The sequence below is a fragment of the Rhineura floridana genome, chromosome 3 (genome assembly GCF_030035675.1).
Source record: "Rhineura floridana isolate rRhiFlo1 chromosome 3, rRhiFlo1.hap2, whole genome shotgun sequence".
Classification (NCBI taxonomy): domain Eukaryota; kingdom Metazoa; phylum Chordata; class Lepidosauria; order Squamata; family Rhineuridae; genus Rhineura; species Rhineura floridana.
In genome coordinates this window covers 64474855-64496414 of record NC_084482.1, presented here as the reverse complement: position 1 = coordinate 64496414, position 21560 = coordinate 64474855, and the positions used below count along the sequence as shown (strand labels likewise).

At 41.3% G+C, this 21560-nt stretch overlaps 1 protein-coding gene across 5 annotated transcripts in view; it reads left to right on the top strand.

The window, feature by feature from the left end:
* TNRC6C (trinucleotide repeat containing adaptor 6C) overlaps positions 1-21560 on the top strand; it is a 156986-nt gene that overhangs the window by 30467 nt on the left and 104959 nt on the right. For all 5 annotated transcript variants that reach the window (XM_061616346.1, XM_061616341.1, XM_061616343.1 and 2 more), the window contains exons 2-3: positions 4436-4532; positions 12560-12581. In XM_061616346.1, the coding sequence (XP_061472330.1) occupies positions 4470-4532; positions 12560-12581 (85 nt within the window). In that variant the 5' untranslated portion in view covers positions 4436-4469. The remainder of the gene's footprint in view (positions 1-4435; positions 4533-12559; positions 12582-21560) is intronic.

Below are 21560 nucleotides of genomic sequence, written 5' to 3'. Positions count from 1 at the left end.
TATGTTCATGTATTGCACAGACTAGTTTATTATTTCAGCTTTCCCAATATATTTTTAAAAATAGCAGAGTTGGAAGGGTCCTATAAGGCCATTGAATCCAACCCCCTGCTCGATGCAGAAATTCAAAATAAAGCATACCCAGTAGGTGGCTGTCCAGCTGCCTCTTGAATGCCTCCAGTGTTGGAGAGCCCACCACCTCCTTAGGTAATTGGTTCCATTGTTGTACCACTCTAACAGTTAGGAAGTTTTTCCTGATGCTCATCCGAAATCTGGCTTCCTGTAACTTGAGCCCACTGCACTCTGGGACGATCAAGATGGAGATTATGTAGATCTCCTTCACGAGTTGCTGCAGTTAGGATGTTTTAGTATGGTGCAACTGTGAATCTTCTAATTTGTATGAGATAAACAAAAACTCCTTAACCTATAATACTAACAGATGTGTGACCCTGTAGCCACGTGCCAAGGGAAGAAAGCCATACACAAAAATCTGTGAGTTTTATTTTCCTGATAGCCTATTGTTGTGTAAATAGCTGTGAAGTAACAGTACACATTTGAGCTGTGATAAGTTACAGTGTAAACATCTTTTAAAAGCCTAAAGAACTTCCTCTCCCTCTCCACGTCTTGTGTCCCCCCCCCCATTTGCACTGGAGGGTTGGGAAAAACTCCAGAACAGATTTTGGGGAATGGCAGGGAGAGGAGAAGAGAGGGAGAGGAAGTTTTGTTGTGTAGGTGGGAGTTCTTGTGCTAATGGGACAAGCTCACTGGATAAGAACCTATTATTATTATTATTATTATTATTATTATTATTATTATTATTATTATTATTATTATTATTACCCACCCTTCACCCAGAGGCCTCAGGGTGGGTTACAACAGTTTTAAAACATATAATTAAAACAGTTCTTAAAAAAACTGATCACAGAAAATAGGGTGGATCCTAAAAATATATATCTGAGGTGTTTAAAAGTTTGTCACACACTCACTTCCATCACTCCAGCAGTGACATTTCCATATCTTATGCTGGTACCCTTATTGACAAGTTCTCTGCTATGCTAAAGGCTTTAGTCATCTTATTATTCCATGTCTAATTCCCTATTCCCCCACCATCATGCTGGGTACTTTCCTTATGTATAAGGTGAAATAACGTAGGATCATGTTAGGATTAAAAATGTGTAATTGTAAAGACTGACTTAATTTGCCCCTTATGTTTGAGTGCTTTCCTGATACAGTAGGGCTCCACTCATACGGCAGGTTCCGTTCCAGGCCCCCACCAAAAAACAAAATCCGCCGCATAGTGGGGCCTTACTCAGCTGGAGTGCGAGAGCTCCCCACACTGCACCTGATTGCACGCTACAGCTGGAGCACGCGATCAGCTGGAGCGCAGGGAGCTCGCACGCTGCAGCTGATCCCTGTCAGCTGGAGCACGGTGGCTGGAGCTCCCCATGCTACAGCTGATCACCCCGCTGGTGCCACCGTATTAGCAGAACGCTGAAAAGCGGGGCCCTACTGTACATTGATTTACCATTAGAAGTAAAACATTTTAGAAGAAAAAAATTAAATTAATATTTCTACTTTAGTAGGAAAAAGTCTTTTTAATGCCCACTAAAATCACTCAGAAGAAGAACATAAAAAGAACCTTGCTGGATCAGGCCAAAAGCACATTTAGTTCAGCATCCTGTTCTCACAGTTGCCAACTGGATGCACATCAGGAGCACACAAGCAGGATCTGAGTGCAGTAGCACTCCCCACTAGTGATTTCCAGCAGCTGTTATTCAAAGACACACTTCTTCTGACAGAGTAGAGGTAGAAAATAGCCATTATGGTTAGTAGCCCTGTCCTCTGTGAATTTTGTCTAATCTTCTTTCAAAGACATCCTTTCTATACACCATGCATAGTTTTATACACTTCTTATCATCTTCCTTTACTCACTTTTTTTCTAAACTAAAAAGCCTCAAATATTGTAACCTTCCCTTATAGGAGAGTTGCTCCAACCCTTTAATCATTTTGGTTACCCTGTTTTGAACCTTTTCCATTCTACAATATCCATTTTGAGGTGAGGTAATTAGAACTGTGCACAGTATTCCAAGTTACCATAAATTTGTATAACAGCATTATGATATTGGCAGTTTTATTTTAATCGCTTTCCAAATGATCCCTAACGTGGAATTCACAGCTGCTGTACATTGGGCCACCCTCTTCTTCAGGTTATCCACTATGATACTGAATGATCTTATGTGATCTTTCATGCCTTTTCTTTCCAAGATTTTTGTGCCCATACATTCAAATCTCAACTCTCCAAGAATTACTCTTTGTTTGGGAAACGGCTGTAGTTCGTTGATAGAGCATCTGTTTTGCATGCAGAAGGCCCTAGATTCAATCCCTGGCATCTCTAGGTAGGACTGGGAGAAACTCCTGTCTGAAACCCTGGAGTCATTGTAGGCATTACTGAGCAGAATGAATCAATGGTCTGACTTGGTATAAGCAGGGCTGTGGAGTCGGTACGCCAAACCTTCAACTCCGACTCCTCTATTTTTCTACTGTCTGACTCCAACTCCTCTAATTTTCGACTGTCCGACTCCGACTCCACCCAAAATTGCTTCTTGTCAATCAAAATGTATTTGGAAGTTGGAGTCGGTACATTTCTACTGACTCCAACTCCAACTCCACCCACAATTGCTTCTGACTCCACAATTCCAACTCTGACTCCACAGCCCTGGGTATAAGGCAGCTTCCTATGTTTCAAGTTCATTATCTGTATGATTTTCCCCATGATTTTAACACAAACATACAGACACCAGCTCTTTTGCTTCCATAGCAAACTGTGAGTTAAAATATTCCATTAACACAAAAGACAAAGTGGGTAGGTTCATTGTAATCTGGGATCTGTAGTTTCCAAACCCCTTGAGTGCAGTGTTAAAGGAAGTAAAGAAGATCACATTGAACCGTCTAAGATAGGGGTGAGAAACCTATGGCCCTCCAGATGTTATTGGACCTTCCATCAGCTCCAGGTAGGATGGCCAATGGTCAGGTATGATAAGAGTTGTGAGAGTTGTAGTCTAACAATATCTGAAGGGCCACAAGTTCTCCTTCCCTGGTCTAAAACGCCTCTTTTTGTAAGGACGTTGTCCCCATGTTCCCCAGTAAGACCACTTAGATCATTAGGCCCTGCCCTGTTCTTTCTAATGTTTCACTTTAAATTTGGCCATAGACAGTGTGTCTGTATATACTTTCTGTATGAGTATACTGTTCTGTTCTCCCTATATACTGTTCAAATGCTCCCTTTCAAAGACTTTGTACTGAGGTTATACTTGAAAATAGACCAATGATTAAGTCTTGAACAAATTTCTGCTTTGAGAGAGGCTTATTTTTAGAAGAGTTTATAGCTGTTGGCTGCGTAACAACATAATTCACAGTTCATTGATCTTGCTTGCACAGAGCTGTGGTGTAGGGTCAAAAGTTTCATCTGCTATCACAACAGGTCATGATTTTGTATGCTGGATATCTGGCACTGGGTGAAAATGACAGAAGAGTGACAGACTTCCTGCCTATTTTTTCAAATTTGCCAATTTACAACTATAGCACAGTGACCATGAGAAAGATTGCTATTGTTACCAGCTGGAAAAGAGTTGGGAAATGAGCTATAACCATAAACAGCATGACAGTATACTGTAGAAATTCTTTGGATTTTTACCATATTTAACACATGTAACCTGATCCACAAACCAGGTAAACCAAATTATTGGATTTAAATTTAATGGATTGTAGACTGCGGATTAGGTTGCCTATGTGTAAGTATAGAATGATTCTTCAAAATAAATTTATAGACTATTATCTTTTTTGCTTAATGTTTCTTACAAATCTAGTAAAACTCTAATGTTGGAAAGCTTTAAGTTGGTTTATATTCTTTTTTTGAGGTCTTTTGGTGTGTTTGAGCTTTGTTTTCTAATGTTTCTCAAGTGTTCAGTTAATATACTGTAGGTGTCATGCAACTTCCAATGATGTCCGCCTGCTTGCACAATAGAAATCTGTTTGCACAGGGGGCGGAACCCCCAATATCTGCTCCAGAGTGTCCTCCAATAATCCAGAGCAGATTCTGGGGGTACATAGGGGATTGCAGTGGCAAGTAAGAAAAAGCTCTGTTGCAGAAGCAGATGTCTGCTCATGTTATGCTGGATCTTATCCATAATGTGTGTAGAACATATAGGAAGCGGCTGATTTGGAATATTTGATTGCTTTTTGTAGGGTAATTAATGGTAATTTTGTCTAAATACTATTTGTTGCAGTAGTAAAGAGTTGTGGGTTATTTTATTTTTTTAATGAGTATTGTAGTATAAGATATATTAAAATATTAGTAGCCTATATGGTTCAGGCTTCTATAACACTTTGTGTGAAACAACTCTCTCTAAAACAATTACTATTCTCCCATTTTTAACAGGGAGAAAGAACAAACACAAGAAGAGGAACATTTGATGGAAGAAAAGAAAAAGAAAAAGCAGGAAGAAAAGAAAAAGAAGGAAGGTGCTCAGAAAAAGGTTTGTCAAAATGTCTCTTTAATGATGTAACTTTAGTATATTGGGGCAATTTCACTAGTGAGACTTGAAGGAATTATTCTGATTTGCCATTGTAAATGGTCCCACAGACTGTGACCAATATTTACAAGTTATCAAATATTATGCATATATTTGGTTTTCTTCATATTTCTTCTAAGAGACAGAAATACACCATTTGATTTACAAATCCATGGACCTAAGAGGATACTTTTACTATGGTCTGGTTTAAGGTCTTTGTGGATTGCAGCTAAAATTACCATCTAACCACAGGTGAAGGCAATATTTGGGTAACAAAAGAAGGACACTTAGAACTTATAATGCTTGTAATGTTCCCTAAAATGCTGTACACAGCTGATATTATTTATTAGCAAATCCTCCCTTTCATCCAATAAAAGCTGTATAGGAAAGTATAGTGAACACAGATGTATATACATGCAAATAAAAAACTCTCTCTCATCCTAGTCCTTAGGTTACATAATTTTCCATTCCTTGTATTTGAAGAAAGGTTCTGATGTCTCTAGACTCTTCCCTCTCACTTGAGGCTCAAGTAGCCTCGGTGGTTAGGAATGCGTTGTACCAACTTCGGTTGGTGGCCCAGCTACGTCCCTATTTTGAGTAAAGAGGACCTTACAGCAGTGGTACATGCTCTGGTAACCTCACGTTTGGATTACTGTAATGCGCTTTACGTAGGGCTACCTTGGAAGACAGTTCGGAGGCTACAGCTAGTGCAAAATGCGGCGGCCAGATTGCTGACAAGGACCAAGCGGTCCGAGCATATAACACCTGTTCTGGCCCTCCTGCACTGGTTGCCAATATGTTTCCGGGCCAGATTCAAAGTGTTGGTATTGACCTATAAAGCCTTATATGGTGCGGGACCACGATACCTTGCGGAACGCCTCTTCCGATATGAACCGGCCCGTACACTACGTTCTGCTACGAAGGCCCTCCTCCGGGTTCCAACTCACAGGGAGGCCCGGAGGGTAGTGACGAGATCTAGGGCCTTCTCAGTGGTGGCCCTGAACTATGGAACAGTCTCCCCGAGGAAGTACGCCTGGCGCTGACTCTGCTCTCTTTTCGGCGCCAGGTCAAAACCTTCCTATTCTCTGAAGCATTTTAAGTTAAATTGATTTACTTTTAAAAATGTTATTGTATTGGATTTTTGATTGTATTATTTAGTATTATTTTGTTATTCATTGTATTTTTATGCTATTTTATGTTCACCGCCCAGAGAGCTATTGCTAGTCGGGCGGTATATAAATCTAATAAATAAATAAATAAAATAAATGATGTGATGGCAGGAAATAGTAATTTCCTGAAAAAAATTTAGGAACATCTGCCAGATCTCTAGATAGGACTTACTCCTTTTCCAGTAGCAGATTCATTTGACACTCCCATTTTCTGGAAATAGTAATTTATTTCAGAACTATCAACTTCTTCCATTTTTTAAAAATGATACGATTATTGGCTGTTTATTGTACAGATCTAGGATTGCATGTTCAGGACTAAAGATGTGTGTCAAATGTAAGGGTTACATGGATTTTTCCTTCTCATCATAGTGCTATTTGACAGTTGCTTGACAGATTTTTCTTTTCTGTGCAGCCCTTAAAGTTCCAGAAGCCTTTTCACTATCTATATGTGGTAACCCTACACAATTAGGGAAGGAACATAGTTCATGCTTTGTATGCAGAAGGTCCCAGGTTCAATCCCTGTTGTTTGCAGGTAGGGCTGTGAATGTTCCCTGTCTGAAATCCTGTAGAACCACTGTCAGCCAGTGTAGACAGTACTGAGCTAGATGGACCAATGATTTCAGTTAGTATCAGGCAGCTTCCTATGTTGGCTTTTCAGAGAAAATGATTCTGCTGTTTAAGAGAAGTTCTTCCAAAAGCAGTTTACAAAATATATACAAAATCATAAGCAATGAAACAACATTTTAAAACATCCATTAATTTCAAAATGCTACTAAAATGCCAGCACAAAGCAAACAATAAGTTGGCATGACAAACATGTCAAGGCTGTACCATTTCTGCTGCTCAAGTAATAATTAGCTGCTGAAAGCCACAGAAATAGAATGGTATTTAAGTTCCAAACTGCACTGATTTGGACATCTCTGAAGACACTGTTGCCCAGTTTGGCGTGATGGTTCCTGAGATTGAGCAGCGGGTTTTGTTCTGTGTTTGGATAACATCAAATATCATTTTGAATCAAGATGGCAGAGTGAACCATTCCAAACTGCACTAATTTGGACATCTTTGAAGATATCATTGCCCAATTTGTGTAACAGTTCCTGAGATGCAGGTTTTAGTCTGTTTTTGGAAATAGTCGGGCAGCATTTTGAATCAAGATGGCGGAACAAAGCTTTCCAAACTCTCCCAATTAGGACACTTCTAAAGATATCATCACCAATTTGGTGTGATGGTTCCCGAGTTCAAGGAGCAGTTTTTGGTCTGTGTTTAAACACTGTTGGATGCCATTTTAAATCACGATCGTGGATCGAACAGTTCCAAACACTACTGATTTTGATCCTTCTGAAGATATTGCTTCCCAATTTGGTGTGTTCCTGAAATCAAGGAGGAGGTTTCTATATTTGAATACCATGTGATGCTATTTTGAATCAATATGGCAGGCTGAACATTTTGAAACTGCACTGATTTTAACTTAATTTGGCAGGCAACTAATACATCTGTGCACCAGATTTGGACAGATTCTGAATCTCAAACCGAATTGGGCTGATTCAGACAGATCTGGGCTTCTAGCTAGTTGGGTCGAGGCAGCCCCGGATCACCCTGACTTGGGCTTCCTGGAGCGATACAGGGCTGTCAGGAGGAAGGGTGTGGGGTAGGAACAAGGAGAAGCAAGAAGCCTTTGCAAAGAGGTAGTGCAGAGCTGTTTACAAGAGGGCTTTCAGGCATCCCACACTTCACTTTGGCTGCAGAATTAAACTGAGCATGATTGAACTCTGCTCTCACCAGCTATTGAGCAGAGGGTGCAATCCTGCTGGCTGCAAGCATCTGCTTCACTCGTGTGTTACCCTCAGGGAATGCACTAGGAAAGCAAACCCCCAAAAGGTTTGAAAAAAGGGGTGTCTGAGACTGCAGAGGTCCCAAGGTGAGGACAGGAGACCTAACTTCAGGACCGGCGGGGCGGAGAGGAGGAGAGAAGAACTGGCTACTGCCCCCATGTTGGGCTAGCATATGGGGTTGGTCAAACTCTCACCGTCAGTGTTGGCCCACTTGGTGATGGCAACAGCTAATGCAGGAGTCAGTTTGGGCGGCTGCAGCAAATGAGGTGGGTGAGGCTGAGGTGGCTGCTTCCAATAATCCAGCTACAGAAGCAGCAGCTAGGTAAGTGAAGTGGGTAAAGTAGGAGGACATGATGGTGTTGATGGTGGCAGCAGTGACGGCTGGGGCCTGAATTGCAGTGAACCAGGACACATTGGGGGCAATGACATGGGAGGGCAGAGTGGTACGGCAAGCTGGTCTGGCATAGGAGCTGAGCATGTGCAGCAGCAATGCAGGAGTTGTCTGCTAAGAGTGAAGTCCTTCTGGGTGCAGGGGTCTGCTTCACCAGCATGTTTCCTGCAAGGAATGCATTGCCAAAGCAGCAGTCAGAAGAACTGAACCCTTCTGCTCTTTGCAGTGTGACAGTATAAGGTTTAAAAATCCCTAATTCAAGTTTAGCTCTCTCCCAAATTTATTTGGGGCCAGATTTGAGTCTGGTGTTCCATGGGTCAGTGGCTTGGGTTGGGTGTGTGCACACAACCCTAGAAACTACCAAATTACATTATTTGTGTATAAATCTCAGTATTTTTTGTTTGTTTGTTTCTTAGAATTCCCGAGCAATGCCGACTACTTTCAGCTAGTTATATATAAAAGGATTTTTTCTTTCATATAAGCTCAGGTTATAATTTGTATTTTCATTATTCATAAGGATCATGCAGCACATGTTGGCCAGGATATAAAGAATCATGCAACTGCCCCTATGTTCTTGGGGAAGCTGGTGGGACCACTTCCCTCCTCCTTGCCTTCTGCCACTAAGTCTTTTGGCAAGGTGTGGGGGGCAGCAGCAGCAGAGCAGAACACTTGATGAGGAACTACCCTGGGCTGTCCTGACGGTTCCTCTGTGACTCGCGTGGGCTGCCTCACTCTCCCACCTTGCTTGCTTGGCTGCCCGCCTGCTGTGCTCGCTTGCTCAGCTGTCTTCCTGCCATCCTTGCTTGTTCAGCTGCCCAACTGCCATCCTCACTTGCCTTCCCACCTGATTGCGATCCTTGTTTGACCCATACACTTGCCTCACACCTGACACCTCCCCCCCATGGAATGCTGCCATCACACTGCATGATGGCTTACGAAAATATTATATTCATAGATAAAAATAACACAACGATTTAAAACAGTAGCTGAGTACATGATAAAATCAGACACCTACAAAAGCCTGGTTATCTAAAATTGAATTCACTGGCCACTTAAGCACAGGCAGTGAGAGGACCAGGCATATTTCCTTAGGGAAGATCTTTGAAATCCTTTGTCCTGCAGTTATTGCCTAAGAGTCAGTTGTTCAAAGAAAAGGAGAAGCCAAAATTCCTACTAAAATGTCCAGGTATTTGGGTGTGCTTAAAGTAGCTCTTTGGACGCTGGCCCTTATGAATTTTACCCATTAACACTTCTAGTATCTACTATTTTTCATTCAACACTTAAGATATTTAAACAGCAAGGAAAATTAATTCTGTGAATCTAATTTTATAAACAACTTACAGCCATTTAGTTGCATTTAAAGTAGTTTTAAGTCTATTTGCTTCAATAGAATAATGGTTGTTTGCAAGTATACTAATTTAAAATACTTGTAGATTGTACTGTGTACATATCTTGAAGACTGAAATATATTTCAGTACTCAGTCTAATTCATTCATTGACACTCTAAACTATTTTTATTGCTCAATTTGTATAATTATTTAACTGCTTGTGTGATTAGTGCCAAGAGTTCTATATAAATATACTGAAGTGCCTTATTTCATAATGTATCATTAGGTGATACTCAGATTTCAAGGTTTAATAGTGTCTGTCTTATACATGTACTTGAGTTTGTATACATGGGTAGTTTGTAATTTATAATGTACATGCAAAGTGATATTTTCAGTGTGTGTTCCATACATTCATTTCTCAAGCGGCAAAGCAGCAATTTGTTTTATCAAACTAGACCTATATGTGTGTGTCTCTGTTACTGCTGTGTGTGTTACAAACAATGAGGACCTATCCTTTCACTTTAGAGCAGGATCACGAGTTAAAACCAACAAACTTCTAGAGGAAAAGGTATATAAATAACTAAAGTACTGACTTCCAATGTGCAGTGCACATTTTTATATGCAGATATAATACGTTTTGCATGTCATAAACTGGCCTTTCCCAACCTTTGGGTCCCCAGATGTTGCTGGACTACAATTCCCATCTTACCTTACCATTGGTCATGCTGGATGGGGCTGATAGGACTTGTAGTCCAACAACATCTGGGGACCCAGGTTGGGAAAGGCTGCCATGTGAACTTATATACATGCATGCACTAGAGAGTCAGGAGTGGTCACAGCTCACATTACATGTGTATGTGGCATTAAACATATACGTCCCTATATATTGAGGTCCGATAAAGAATGTGTGTTGTTGTTGTGAAGAGATAGATATGAAGTAGATACCCATTTCTACTGAAGTCTAGTTCCTACCATTATTTGGCTGCAAGCCCTGAAGACCCCACATCAGAAGGACTTTGTGTAATGTATAATGTATAGTATAGCGGTACCTATAATTGTTTGACAAGCTTGTTTGCTGTAGTTTTAAACACTTTATTGCTAAAATCAATAGGGCTTAATTTTCCTGCTTTATATGAAATGGCATGGTTGCCACTGTTTTGTAGTTGCACCCACAGCATTCCTAGCAATGCCATCCTTGTCTGCCCATATTTTTGGAATGCACAACATGGTTACTAGAAACTTGGAAAAGAGATGGAAGTTTAATTTTGAATTATAGTTATGGTTTGAAGGGCCCTATTCAGAAATAATGCTAAACCATGGTTTTGCAATATGTTAATGAGCAGCAGTGAGCTTTGGGCTCACATACTCCCTTCTCCTTTGGTGCAGGCTGTGAGAAGAAGATTTGAAGCATCTGATTTCTGGTTAAAATTCATTGGAGTTTCTTGTTACATTGAAGTGGGAACTCCAGTTAGTTTAAATGATGTTTTGTTTAAAAAAAAAGCATAAAAAAGCAATAGTTTGAACCTACTAAACATAGTTTAGACCAGCATCCCCCAAAGAGGGTTCCTCCAGATGTTTTGGACCACAATTCCCATCAGCTCCAGCCTAGTCCAACAACATCTGGAGGACACACATTGGGAAAGCAGGTTTAAACTAGTCAGTTTGTCCATTTTGGACAAAATGACAAATTAGTGTTAGTTTAAACCAGGAAGCAGATACTTCGAATCTCATGGTCATTCTGGAGGAGGAGAGGGAAGGGAATGTACAAGCTCAAGGCTTGTTCATGTACCACTACACTGTGGTTTAGTGTTAAGCCTGGCCAGGTCTACGTAGCCATTTGATGTTCAAAGAAAGTGTTGTTGTTTGTGCTTATTTTTCCTGTTGAAACTTCTCACTTTGCTGAATAGGAACATTCAGAATTAATTCCATGTAACTTAATTCCAAATATATCGGAAGGGCAGAAAAGGAAGAATTAATAGTCCAAATGTTAAAATAAAACCTTATTTTTCATTGGAAGTTATACTAACTAATCTGTGTTCTGATTTCACTGCTTTGTTCCAATTGCACTCTGCATAATCTAGCATTCCCATTCATCTACATCAGAGGTCGGGAACCTTTTTTACTCCACAGGCCAGATCCTTATCGGGATCTGCCGCATGGACCAGATTGGACAGGTGGGCATCATTATGATGTCACATGATTGGCAGGCGGGTGGGGGGCCCACCTGTGAAAATCCCTTACACTTCCCTTAAATCTCTGTGATTGAAGACTTCATGGCAGGGGGGAAGATGTTGAAAAGCCTCTTCCAAGTCTCACTATCTCCCCTTTTTACTCCTTGATCATGGAGACTTTAGGGTAGCATGGGGGAAACTTGGAAAATACTTTAAAACAGCTCCCACACTCCTATTTGAGCAAACTGGAGTATAGAAACTGTATTAAAGTCTTATGCAAAAGCCTCTTTGAAGTAGTGCACGTGTGCGAGCTGCATCAAAGGGTGCTTTTACACAAGGCTTTAATCCCCATTCATCTGGTGAACAGGGATTAAATTACTGGAAACAGGATTGCACAGCCAAGGCACGATTAAACCCTGTCCTCCTGCCCATCAGCTGACGTCACCAGTGTGTTCAGCTGGTGGGCGTGGTTTGGGGTCTCATGGGCCAACTTGGAGTCCTTGGGAAGCCATGATTGGCCCAGAAGCTGAAGGTTCCCCACCCTGATCCATATCACACAGGATGTGGTGAGGTGGGTACCTATTATTTGTATAGACAAGAGGGAGATTTTGGTATCCCCAGTGTGCTAGGTATTGCAAAACCATACATAGGTTTCAGAAATCTGCTCATCTTTCTAGTTAGTGTGGATCAGGGAATTTGGGATTACTTGGGATGATACTGTGTACATGCCCACAGAAGATCTTAGATCTAAAATAGTGTAGGTAATATTATCAAACCATTTGCTCTTTTAAGAAATGCTAAAATAAATGATGTTTTTAAACAGAAATGCACAATTTTATTAAATTTAAGTGCACATTACTTGCATCCAGAAGAAACAAAGTAAGCACTAAAATATACTTCAGGTATTCTGCTGCCAGTAACATGCTATGGAAAAATAACAACTCTGTCCTCCTGGTTTTTGCAAAATGGTCCAGTTGAAGAGGCCATATTTGGTGGTGGTTATATTTTATGTATGGTGGTGGCTGAGTGCAAGATACTTTTCACAGTTGCTCTCGGTAAAAATCTTGCTACTAACTGCTTTTTTGTTTTTTGTTTTTCAGGCTGCTGAACAAAAAACCAAAGGTAATCGAATATTTGATTCCTTATAAAATATTTAGTGCTGCAATTTTTTTAAATTGTCATTTCAGTGCAGAATATAGGTGTTTATTTGTTAAGACAGGAAAGTGTTTCATTGTGAGTGTAGTCTCTGGAGTAACATTGGTTTTAGCTTGTAGACATCTGCTTACTTCAGGCATCATGAAGTTCCTCCTCCTTCCATTGCCTGGTTTGAGATAGCCACCGTTTTCCTTGTGCAAACTGTGGTTCCTGCTTAACTATAGCTTGCCTCTAAGATGGGGAATATCAAAAGGTGGTTTCAGACCCTGGCTGGGAAACTTCATATTTAAGGAGTTGGCATTAGTACCGAGACAAACTTTGCCTGCATCATCTTCTCTGAGCAAAAGCTCTTAGAATCAGTCTGAGGGGAACCACAGGGACAAGAAGAAGGTGTTTTCTCTTCTCTCCCAGTGAGGAGATGAAGGCTTACATTGTTTCTTTTGGGGCTTTCATACCTTCTATATCTAAAGAGGCCTTAAGCTGCAGACCAATATACATGGCATTAAAAAAAATCAAAATTCTGTGCCAATAAAAGCTCATATCTGTACCATAAATTAAGCATATTTGCATAATTATATGCTTATTTCCTATACTTCTCCTACAGAGCTGCTGGGGGGGGGGGACTTGAGAAACCTGAGATCTTATGCCTTGCTCAACCACGAAGCTCACTGGGTGACTTTGAATCAATCAGTTCTCTCTACCTAACCTGCTTCAGAGGGTTCTTATTAAAATGAAGTTTGAATATCCTGTGAGGACAACCACACTTCCTTGGGGGAAGGGCAGGATACACATGCCACAAATGAAATAACACCCAGAGTTGGCCAGTGCCTATGGACAAAGAGGGCAGCACCCTCTCAGGACAAGCCAACTCTCTGCTTGTTCCCCATGCTGTAATAATTGACATGCACCACTTATACAGCCATAGATGGCTTTTAAAGTGCCCCTTTTTTAAAAGCGTATTTTTCTTTTACCAAGAGAGGAAAGGACATCCAGTCAGCTGTTGATGCACACATTTCTGCCCCCTCCTCCATAACTGTCCAGGAAAAACAACTCCCAATGAATTGCTATAGAAAAACCTTGAGAAGGGTGACAGACCTATTGACTCTCCATATAGTCTCTTTTTTTGTAATTAGCCAATCATTTTTATTCGCTCCTCTGCTCTACCTTATGTAATACAAGAGTGAATAAAGGTGTCCTGATTGGCTAGGTGCCCGTCATATGGAAGTGGCTCTACAGAGGTTCAGTGGGTCTGTCGCCCTCCTCCCAGCTATTTTGCAGGAAATGGAACCAATCCACTTCTGTTGTCCATTTCCACCTCTTGCTTGCTCAGCTTACCGCTTTGCCTGCCACTGGGCCCACATCTCATTCTAGCTTCTTTCACCCCTCCCTGGTCTTCCCTCCTGTGAGTGTAAGCCGTGGTAAGGCAAGCGTTCCCTCTCACCTCTTTGTTTTGTTTCTCTCCCAGCTTGTTTTTGAGGTGGGCTCTGCTTTTGGTTTCTGCAGATCCCAGAGGCAGTTGGGAAGGAGAGGCTAACAGGTGGTGTGAGAGGTTTTTAATCCTAACCTCTCTTCCGGTGATGCAAGTGCAAATCTTCTCCATGCCCCTCCAGTAAGGGAAGCCTTCCCTTCCAATGTCAGAGAGCATAGGCAGGTGCTTTTAAGACTTCCCGTTCCCCTGTTTGCTTTGTTTCCCTCCGTGATGTGCTACAGCAGTGGAAAAGGGGCTACAGGAAGCAGCTGCTGGTGGGGAAAGAGGAAGGGAATATGACGCAAACCTCGAGGGGGGCTTCCCCCCCTATAGAAATTGCATGGAGAAACACCACCACCTTTTAAAAAGTCCTTCACATAAATTCTTCTTAGGAGGTCATTAAAAAGTAGTTCTGCATCTCCAGATCAATAAAATAAAGTTGCACTCCTGTACCCATTTACTTGGACGGAAGTCTGATTGAACTCAGTAGTGCGTATGTCTGAATAGACATTTATAGCCCTGTCTTTAAAATGTTTGGGGGTGATTAATATTGGTTTCTCAGATCGCAATTTTCCAGGGTCTTATTGTAAACAATAGTTTCAATACTGAGTCCTCCTGCTTTGTTTCACTTCAACTAACCTGTTGTCCCTTGAGTTCCACCCCCATCTGGATAACTTCATCAGGGAATTGTTACCTGAGCCACCATCATAGTTTTCAGGAATTAACAAGTAGACCTGTTACTGAACAGGTGAAGTAACTAGCAGGTTTGGATTTCATTTGTGAACCTGTTTGCTATAAAAATTAAAAAATTAAAGGCTTGGTGTAGGAGCCCAAAGGTGAAGTGACTAGTGGTAGATTCTGGTCTCTTGGCTTTCTCTTTCTCTCTCTAACCCCATCCCAGTCCAGTCCATAATTGACAGGACCTTTAGGAAGACGATGGAATCAGCAGCAGAGGTCATCCTGAGAGAATCCAGTTGGCCTGTATACCTTTTGGCTCTTCAACCTGATTGAATGTTCTGGCTGATTCTTGGTTCTTCTCAAAAATATGTTATGTTTTTCAACAGGGGCCCCTGCTGAATTTCCCCCTCTAACATGGAATAAGAAAAAGTTACATTTCATACTGTGTTTTGAAAGAAAGCTGAATCACATATCCTGTTAGGTATAGTTTTGTGTAAAATAACACCAGCTATTGCATACTTAGCCACATTGTCTCCTGCAGTCTCAGGAAGGAGAGACTGGTTGAGCAGAAAAACTGTCTTCCTGTATGTGGGTGTATGTGGCATGCTGCCAATTAAATATTGCACAGGGGCCTCATATGGTTTAATGTTTTCAATCATGGCATAGAATGTAGAAACTGTCCAAAATAAATACATGTACCATCTTGCAAGAGAAGGTTCTTCGGAAAAAAAATTCTGCTCCAGTGCAGAACTGAGGGCTGTTTCAAGAAAGATTGCTTCCTACACAAATAGAAGAGCATAAGAATTGCCTTGCTGGATACGACTAATGGTATATCCAGTTTAGTATTCTGTCTCCAACAGTGGCCAATCAGGTGACATTGGAAAACATGCAGATAGAGCATGATGGCGATAGCTATCCCTTGATGTTTATCCACATGTTCTCTGTTAATATGAAAGAGCCCTGCAGCTATTCACACAAATGGTTCAAAAGTATTAAATATGTCATTTATATCTGCCACAATTCTTAAGATTCATGTGTTAATTTCTGCATTCTGCTTTTTTCTGGCATAATCAGTCATGTAAATGTGTAGCTCCATGTCTGTTAATCAGGTGTAAAGCATATGTGCTTCATCATCTTCAATTATTTTTCCATATTTATGCCCTGCCTTTCAGTCAAGATTTGCTTCCAAAGTGGCTTAAAATTACAATTTGCAAAAAATGCACTATGTTTAGGATTGATGGAGGTATTTATGACATCTCTTCTGGTTACTGTTGATAGTCCAGGTTTCACACCCTTCCCTTCCTCCCTTCAAAGAGATGGGGTGGAAAAAGCTGCACATGGACTCAGGGTCTGGCTGATGATGATAAGAATGACAATCCCCAGAAAAAGTAGCTCCAATGAATACACCTATATTCTTCTGTGTAGCCACATAGGGGGTCTTTGTCTGTGCAGTGTAATATTTGGAAACTTTCTAAAGTTAAAACTTAGGCTTGGTGCTTCCTCAGAGAGAGAGACACACACACCCTCTATTTTCACATGCCTCCACTGGTGGGGCAGGTTCCCTCTTGTTCAGTTCTTTTGTGACCATCACATCAACAGTATTGTGAAGAACTTCTTTTGAAAAACACTTTGCTTCTCAGTTAGCATTTTAAGTCCTTTCACATTTCACTAGAGATTGTTGCCTTGGATTAGGCAGCAAACTTTCCACTAATAAGGGACCTGGTCAATGCCTTATCTGCGGAGCTGTTTCCACTGCAAAAAAGTATAAAACAGGCACCACTCCCAGCAGTGTTCTGTACAAGTCTGTCTATTTATTTATTTATTTCCATATCTGTATATCCATATATCAATATCCCGCCGTTTCTCCCAGTAGGAGCCCAGGGCGGCAAACAAAAGCACTAAATACACTTGAACACATCAACGAAACAACCATTAAAAACATATTAAAACAAAACATCTTTAAAAACATTTTTAAAAAGCTTTAAGAACATCTGTTTTTTTAAAAAGGCTTAAGAACATATTAAAAGCAATTCCAACACAGACACAAACTGGGATAAGGTCTCTGCTTAAAAGGCTTAACAGATGGTTTCTGCTAACTTGAATAGCATTGTCACCTCAGTGCTTGGTCTTAGTTGCTCTCTAAATCAGCTTTCCAGGTACAATCTTTAAGCCAGAAAAGGGAAAAAAAGGGGGGGGGAACCCCAAGATGCCAAGAAAAATTGCTTGTGAAAGCTACATGGACAATTCCTTATTACAAAGAATCTCCATTAAGAATATTTGAAACAACCAGCTATAAGATAATTTCGAAGTTACATCTTATCTCCGCCCCTGACAAAGGCCAAACCCTGAAGTGGCCGAAACGCGTTGGGCTCATTTTCTTTTAATAAAACACTTTGGACTACTTTCATAAGCAATTTTTCTTTGCATCTTGGGGTTCCCCCTTTTTTTCCCTTTTCTGATGGAGTAGATGCTATCCACCTTTACTGTGCACAATCTTTAAGCCAACAATGGAATGTGAATTGGCCCAAATATGAAGTGACCCAAATATCAAGTTTGCAAGAAAACAGCTTTGCATCTAACCCACAAGTCCTCAGAACAGTCTGATAACGCATAGATGAGTCAAGAGCCTGAGAAAATGAAGAAACATCATGTAGATTAACTAAATGCCTTTCCTGTGCCACCTCAAACATCTGACTCTCCACCTGTTCTGTTCACATTGTCATTTGGACTGGATATAGAACACACACGTGCTGCTTATTTCTGTACAGCATCACAATCCTTAAGTGCTCCAGTGTTGGCTCCTATCAATGTGCCTCCCTCAGCACTGTTGTTGGATTGTATCCACTGTTAGTCCTACTCAAGGTAGACCCATTGAAGTTAATGGGCATGACTAACTTATGTCCATTAACTTCATTGGATTTACTCTGAGTAAGACTAACATTGGATGAAATCTTATACGTTGATCCAGAATTTTCCCATCACATCCTGGAACATCATGTACTGTTCCATAACCTGGGCTTCAAACTTTGACTATGAAGGGAGTTTGGAGAATTCTAGGACCTGCCTTTTTTTCTTTGTCAGGTCCCATCACATTGAATTTTTTGTAGTTCCATGCATGTTTTTCCAAACTATATTCCTGCATTGTATGTGAATTATTTTGTATTTCTTCTCTTTGGATACAATTTGCAGTGATTTTGGCATACCATCCTCTTGTGGAGAATTGGTTTTGTTTTTCCATAATTCATTCCTAGAATATGATCTTTCATCATCCTGAGTAACTCTTTGAGGAAAAAAAATTAGGTTTGGGGGAAATGCTTGGGTTGTAAAGAACAAACAAAATTAATACCTAGTTTTGATGAGTCTGCTGAGTTCGCTGTCACCTGGGCTTCCCCATGGTCTTTGCAGAGAACAGTGAATGGTTTATAGTTCCTCTTTTGCAAGATCTCATCATAGTTTATTATTCATTTCTTGAACATCCTCAGTGTACAGGCTACTTACAAAGTATCATAAACAAAAGCAAAAACAAGGATACTTACACTGTATCGTGCTCCCTCTTCCCCCTGGTGAGATCTCCTTCTTCAAGAATGTACTGGATGTGCTACACATCTTCCCTAATGGGAGGTGACAGGTTAGGTACCTTTCCAAAGTTATTCATCAGTTAACAAAATGTTTAAAATTCAGATAGAACTAGTCAAACGTGGGAATCGCTTTCTGCCCTCCCCCTCTGGTTATATGTAAAGCTTAAAAGCTTTAGTCCAGATTCCCTAGTGGTGGAATAGGAATAGTAGATTGAACAACTCAGCTTTCACAAATCCTCCAGTGATTCTGGTAGAGAGTACATCCTTGCCTTTTCCCACCTTTCCTCTGTTTTGTTTGATGAATTGAATTAAGCAAAATACTGTGCCTGCCTTTCATTGCTTTTCTAAGGAAAAGCAGCACTGAGCGTCAGTGATTTGCAGAGAGAGTTTGCTGGTTTTGTGTCAGGCCAAAAGGTCATTCAGGAAAATCAATCTCACAGAATAGCACTGTGCTGGCTAGAATATAAATTTAGCCCAACTATTCAACAATAGTTGAGGTAGTTGTGATCTAGCTTCCTGCTGCTTTATGGTTATTTATCCGCCCACAGTGTATACTTCACTATGCAATAAAAGACTTTTTCTGTGGTTATATGCTTTGCCTAGTGCACTTTATTAAGCCACATCAGCTGTGATACGCCCCAACAGTAGAAATTTTAGAAATCACAATGGTTTTAGAAAATTCATTTTTATTTTGGCAAGAGGGTGGAGTAAAGTAGGTTGAGTTAACAAGGGATCTAGGTACTTATGGGATTACTGACTGTATACAGAGGGTAACTTCTGTTAGTTGCCATATGAAGAAAGGAGACTGTTCTATATTGTAATATGCAGGAGGGATTATTCTAGTCATACTGCAATTTTTCAGTAGCATATTTATTTATTTGATTTATATCCTGCCCTTCCTCCCTGTAGGAGCCCAGGGCAGTAAACTAAAGCACTAAAAACACTTTAGAACATCATAAAAACACTTTAAAATATATTAAAACAAAAAATCTTTAGAAACATTTTTAAAAAGGTTTAAAAACTATTTTTTAAAAAAAGATTTAAAAACATACAGACGGGCCCCGCTTATATGGCAGGTTCCGTTCCGGACCCCCGCTGTAAAGCGGAAATTGCCGTAAAGTGGAACTCCATTGATTATAATGGGGCGTGTTGTGTGAAAATGCCGCAAAATTGCAAAAATCGGCTTTAAAAAGAGGAATTAAAGCCACCGCATTAGCGGAATGCCAGGAAGCGAAGTGCCGGGAAGCGGGGCCCTACTGTATTAAAAAGCAGTTCCAACACAGACGCAGACTGGGATAAGGTCTTAACTTAAAAGGTTTGTTGCAAGAGGAAGGTCTTCGACAGGCACCAGAAAGATAACAGAGATGGCTCCTGTCTTATATTTAAGGCAAGGGAATTCGAAAGGGTAGGTGCCACTACACTAAGGGTCCGTTTCCTATGTTGTGTGGAAAGGACCTCCTGATAAGATGGTATCTGCAGGAGGCCCTCACCTGCAGAGCGTAGTGATCAACTGAGTATATAAAGGGTAAGATGGTCTTTCAGGTATCCTAGTCCCAAGCTGTATAGGGCTTTGTACACCAAAACTAGAACCTTGAATTTGGCCTGGTAGCTAATGGGCAGCCAGTGCAATTCTTTCAGCAGCGGGGTGACATGTTGGCGATACCCTGCTCCAGTGAGCAATCTTGCTGCCGCATTTTGAACCAGCTGCAGCTTCCGGACCAGCTCAAGGGCAGCCCCACATAGAGCACATTACAATAATCCAGCCTGGAGGTTACCAGTGCATAGACAACAGTGGTCAAATTATCTTGATCCAGAAAACGGCTGCAGCAATCTTACCAGCTGAAGCTGGTGAAAGGCACTCCTAGCCACTGAGATCACCTGGGCCTCTAATGACAAAGATGGATGGGAGCACCCCCAGACTACGGACCTGCTCTTCAGAGAGAGTATGACCCCATCCAAAGCAGGCAACTGACCAATTATCTGAACTTGGGAACCACCAACTCACAGCGTCTCCATCTTGCTAAGATTTAGATTCAGTTTATTGGCCCTCATCCAGCGGTCCAGGGCTTGCATGGCCTCTCCTGATTCAGATGTTACAGACAAACAGAGCTGGGTATCTTCAGAGTACTACTGACACCTCACCCCGGATCTCCTCCCAAGGACTTCTTATAGATGTTAAACAGCATGGAGGACAAGATAGTACCCTGCGGCAGCCGACAGCACAACTGCCAGGGGGCCGAAAGACAATCGCCCAATGCTATTCTCTGAAAATGACCTTGGAGATAGGATTGGAACCACTGTAAAATAGTGCCTCCAATACCCATCTCACCAAGTTGTCCCAGAGGTATACCATGGTCAGTGGTATCAAAAGCCGCTGAGAGATCAAGTAAGAGTAACAGGGTCGCAATCCCCCTGTCCTTCTCCCAATCAAGGTCATCCATCAGGGTGACCTAGGCAGATTCAGTCCCATAACCAGGCCTGAACCTAGACTGGAATGAGTCAAGATAATCTGTTTAATCCAAGAGTAGTTAAATTGCACCACAACTCTCTCAATCACCTTCCTGAAGAAGGGGGTATTTGTGACTGGTCGGTAATTATCGCAAACCAGTGGGCCCAGGGTGCGCTTTTTCAGGAGCAGTCAGATCACAGCCTCTTTCAGAGAGGCTGGAACCACTCCCTCCTACAATGATGTGTTCACCACACCCTGGATCCACTCAATCAAACCCCCTCAGCAAGCTTTAATAAGCCAAGAAGGGCAAGAGTCGAGAGGACATGTTGCTGGCTGCATCATCGCAAGCATCTTGTCGACATCATCAGGCCACATCAACTGAAATCGTTCCCAAGACGTTGCAGCAGACGTTGCACTGGACACCTCACTTGGGACTACAGTAGATGTGGGTGGGGATCAAGATTGCTACGCAGGCGAGCAACTTTACCCTCAAAGTGCCTTGCAAACAATTCACAGTGGACCTCTGAAGGGTCTAAAACTCCATTTCCTGGAGTTGATACCAACAACAGCATATATTTCATATATCATAGATATATTGGCGGTAATCCTGAGGACCATGGGCACACAAGTTCTCTATAACCAACTGTGGAGACCTTCTATGTGCAGATTCACATGTTAATTCACACTCACCATGAAAACCGGCATATTTTCAAACTTGTGTGGTAATTCTTAGGGCATCTTTCTCTTTGCTGTTCTCTACACAGGTATAAATA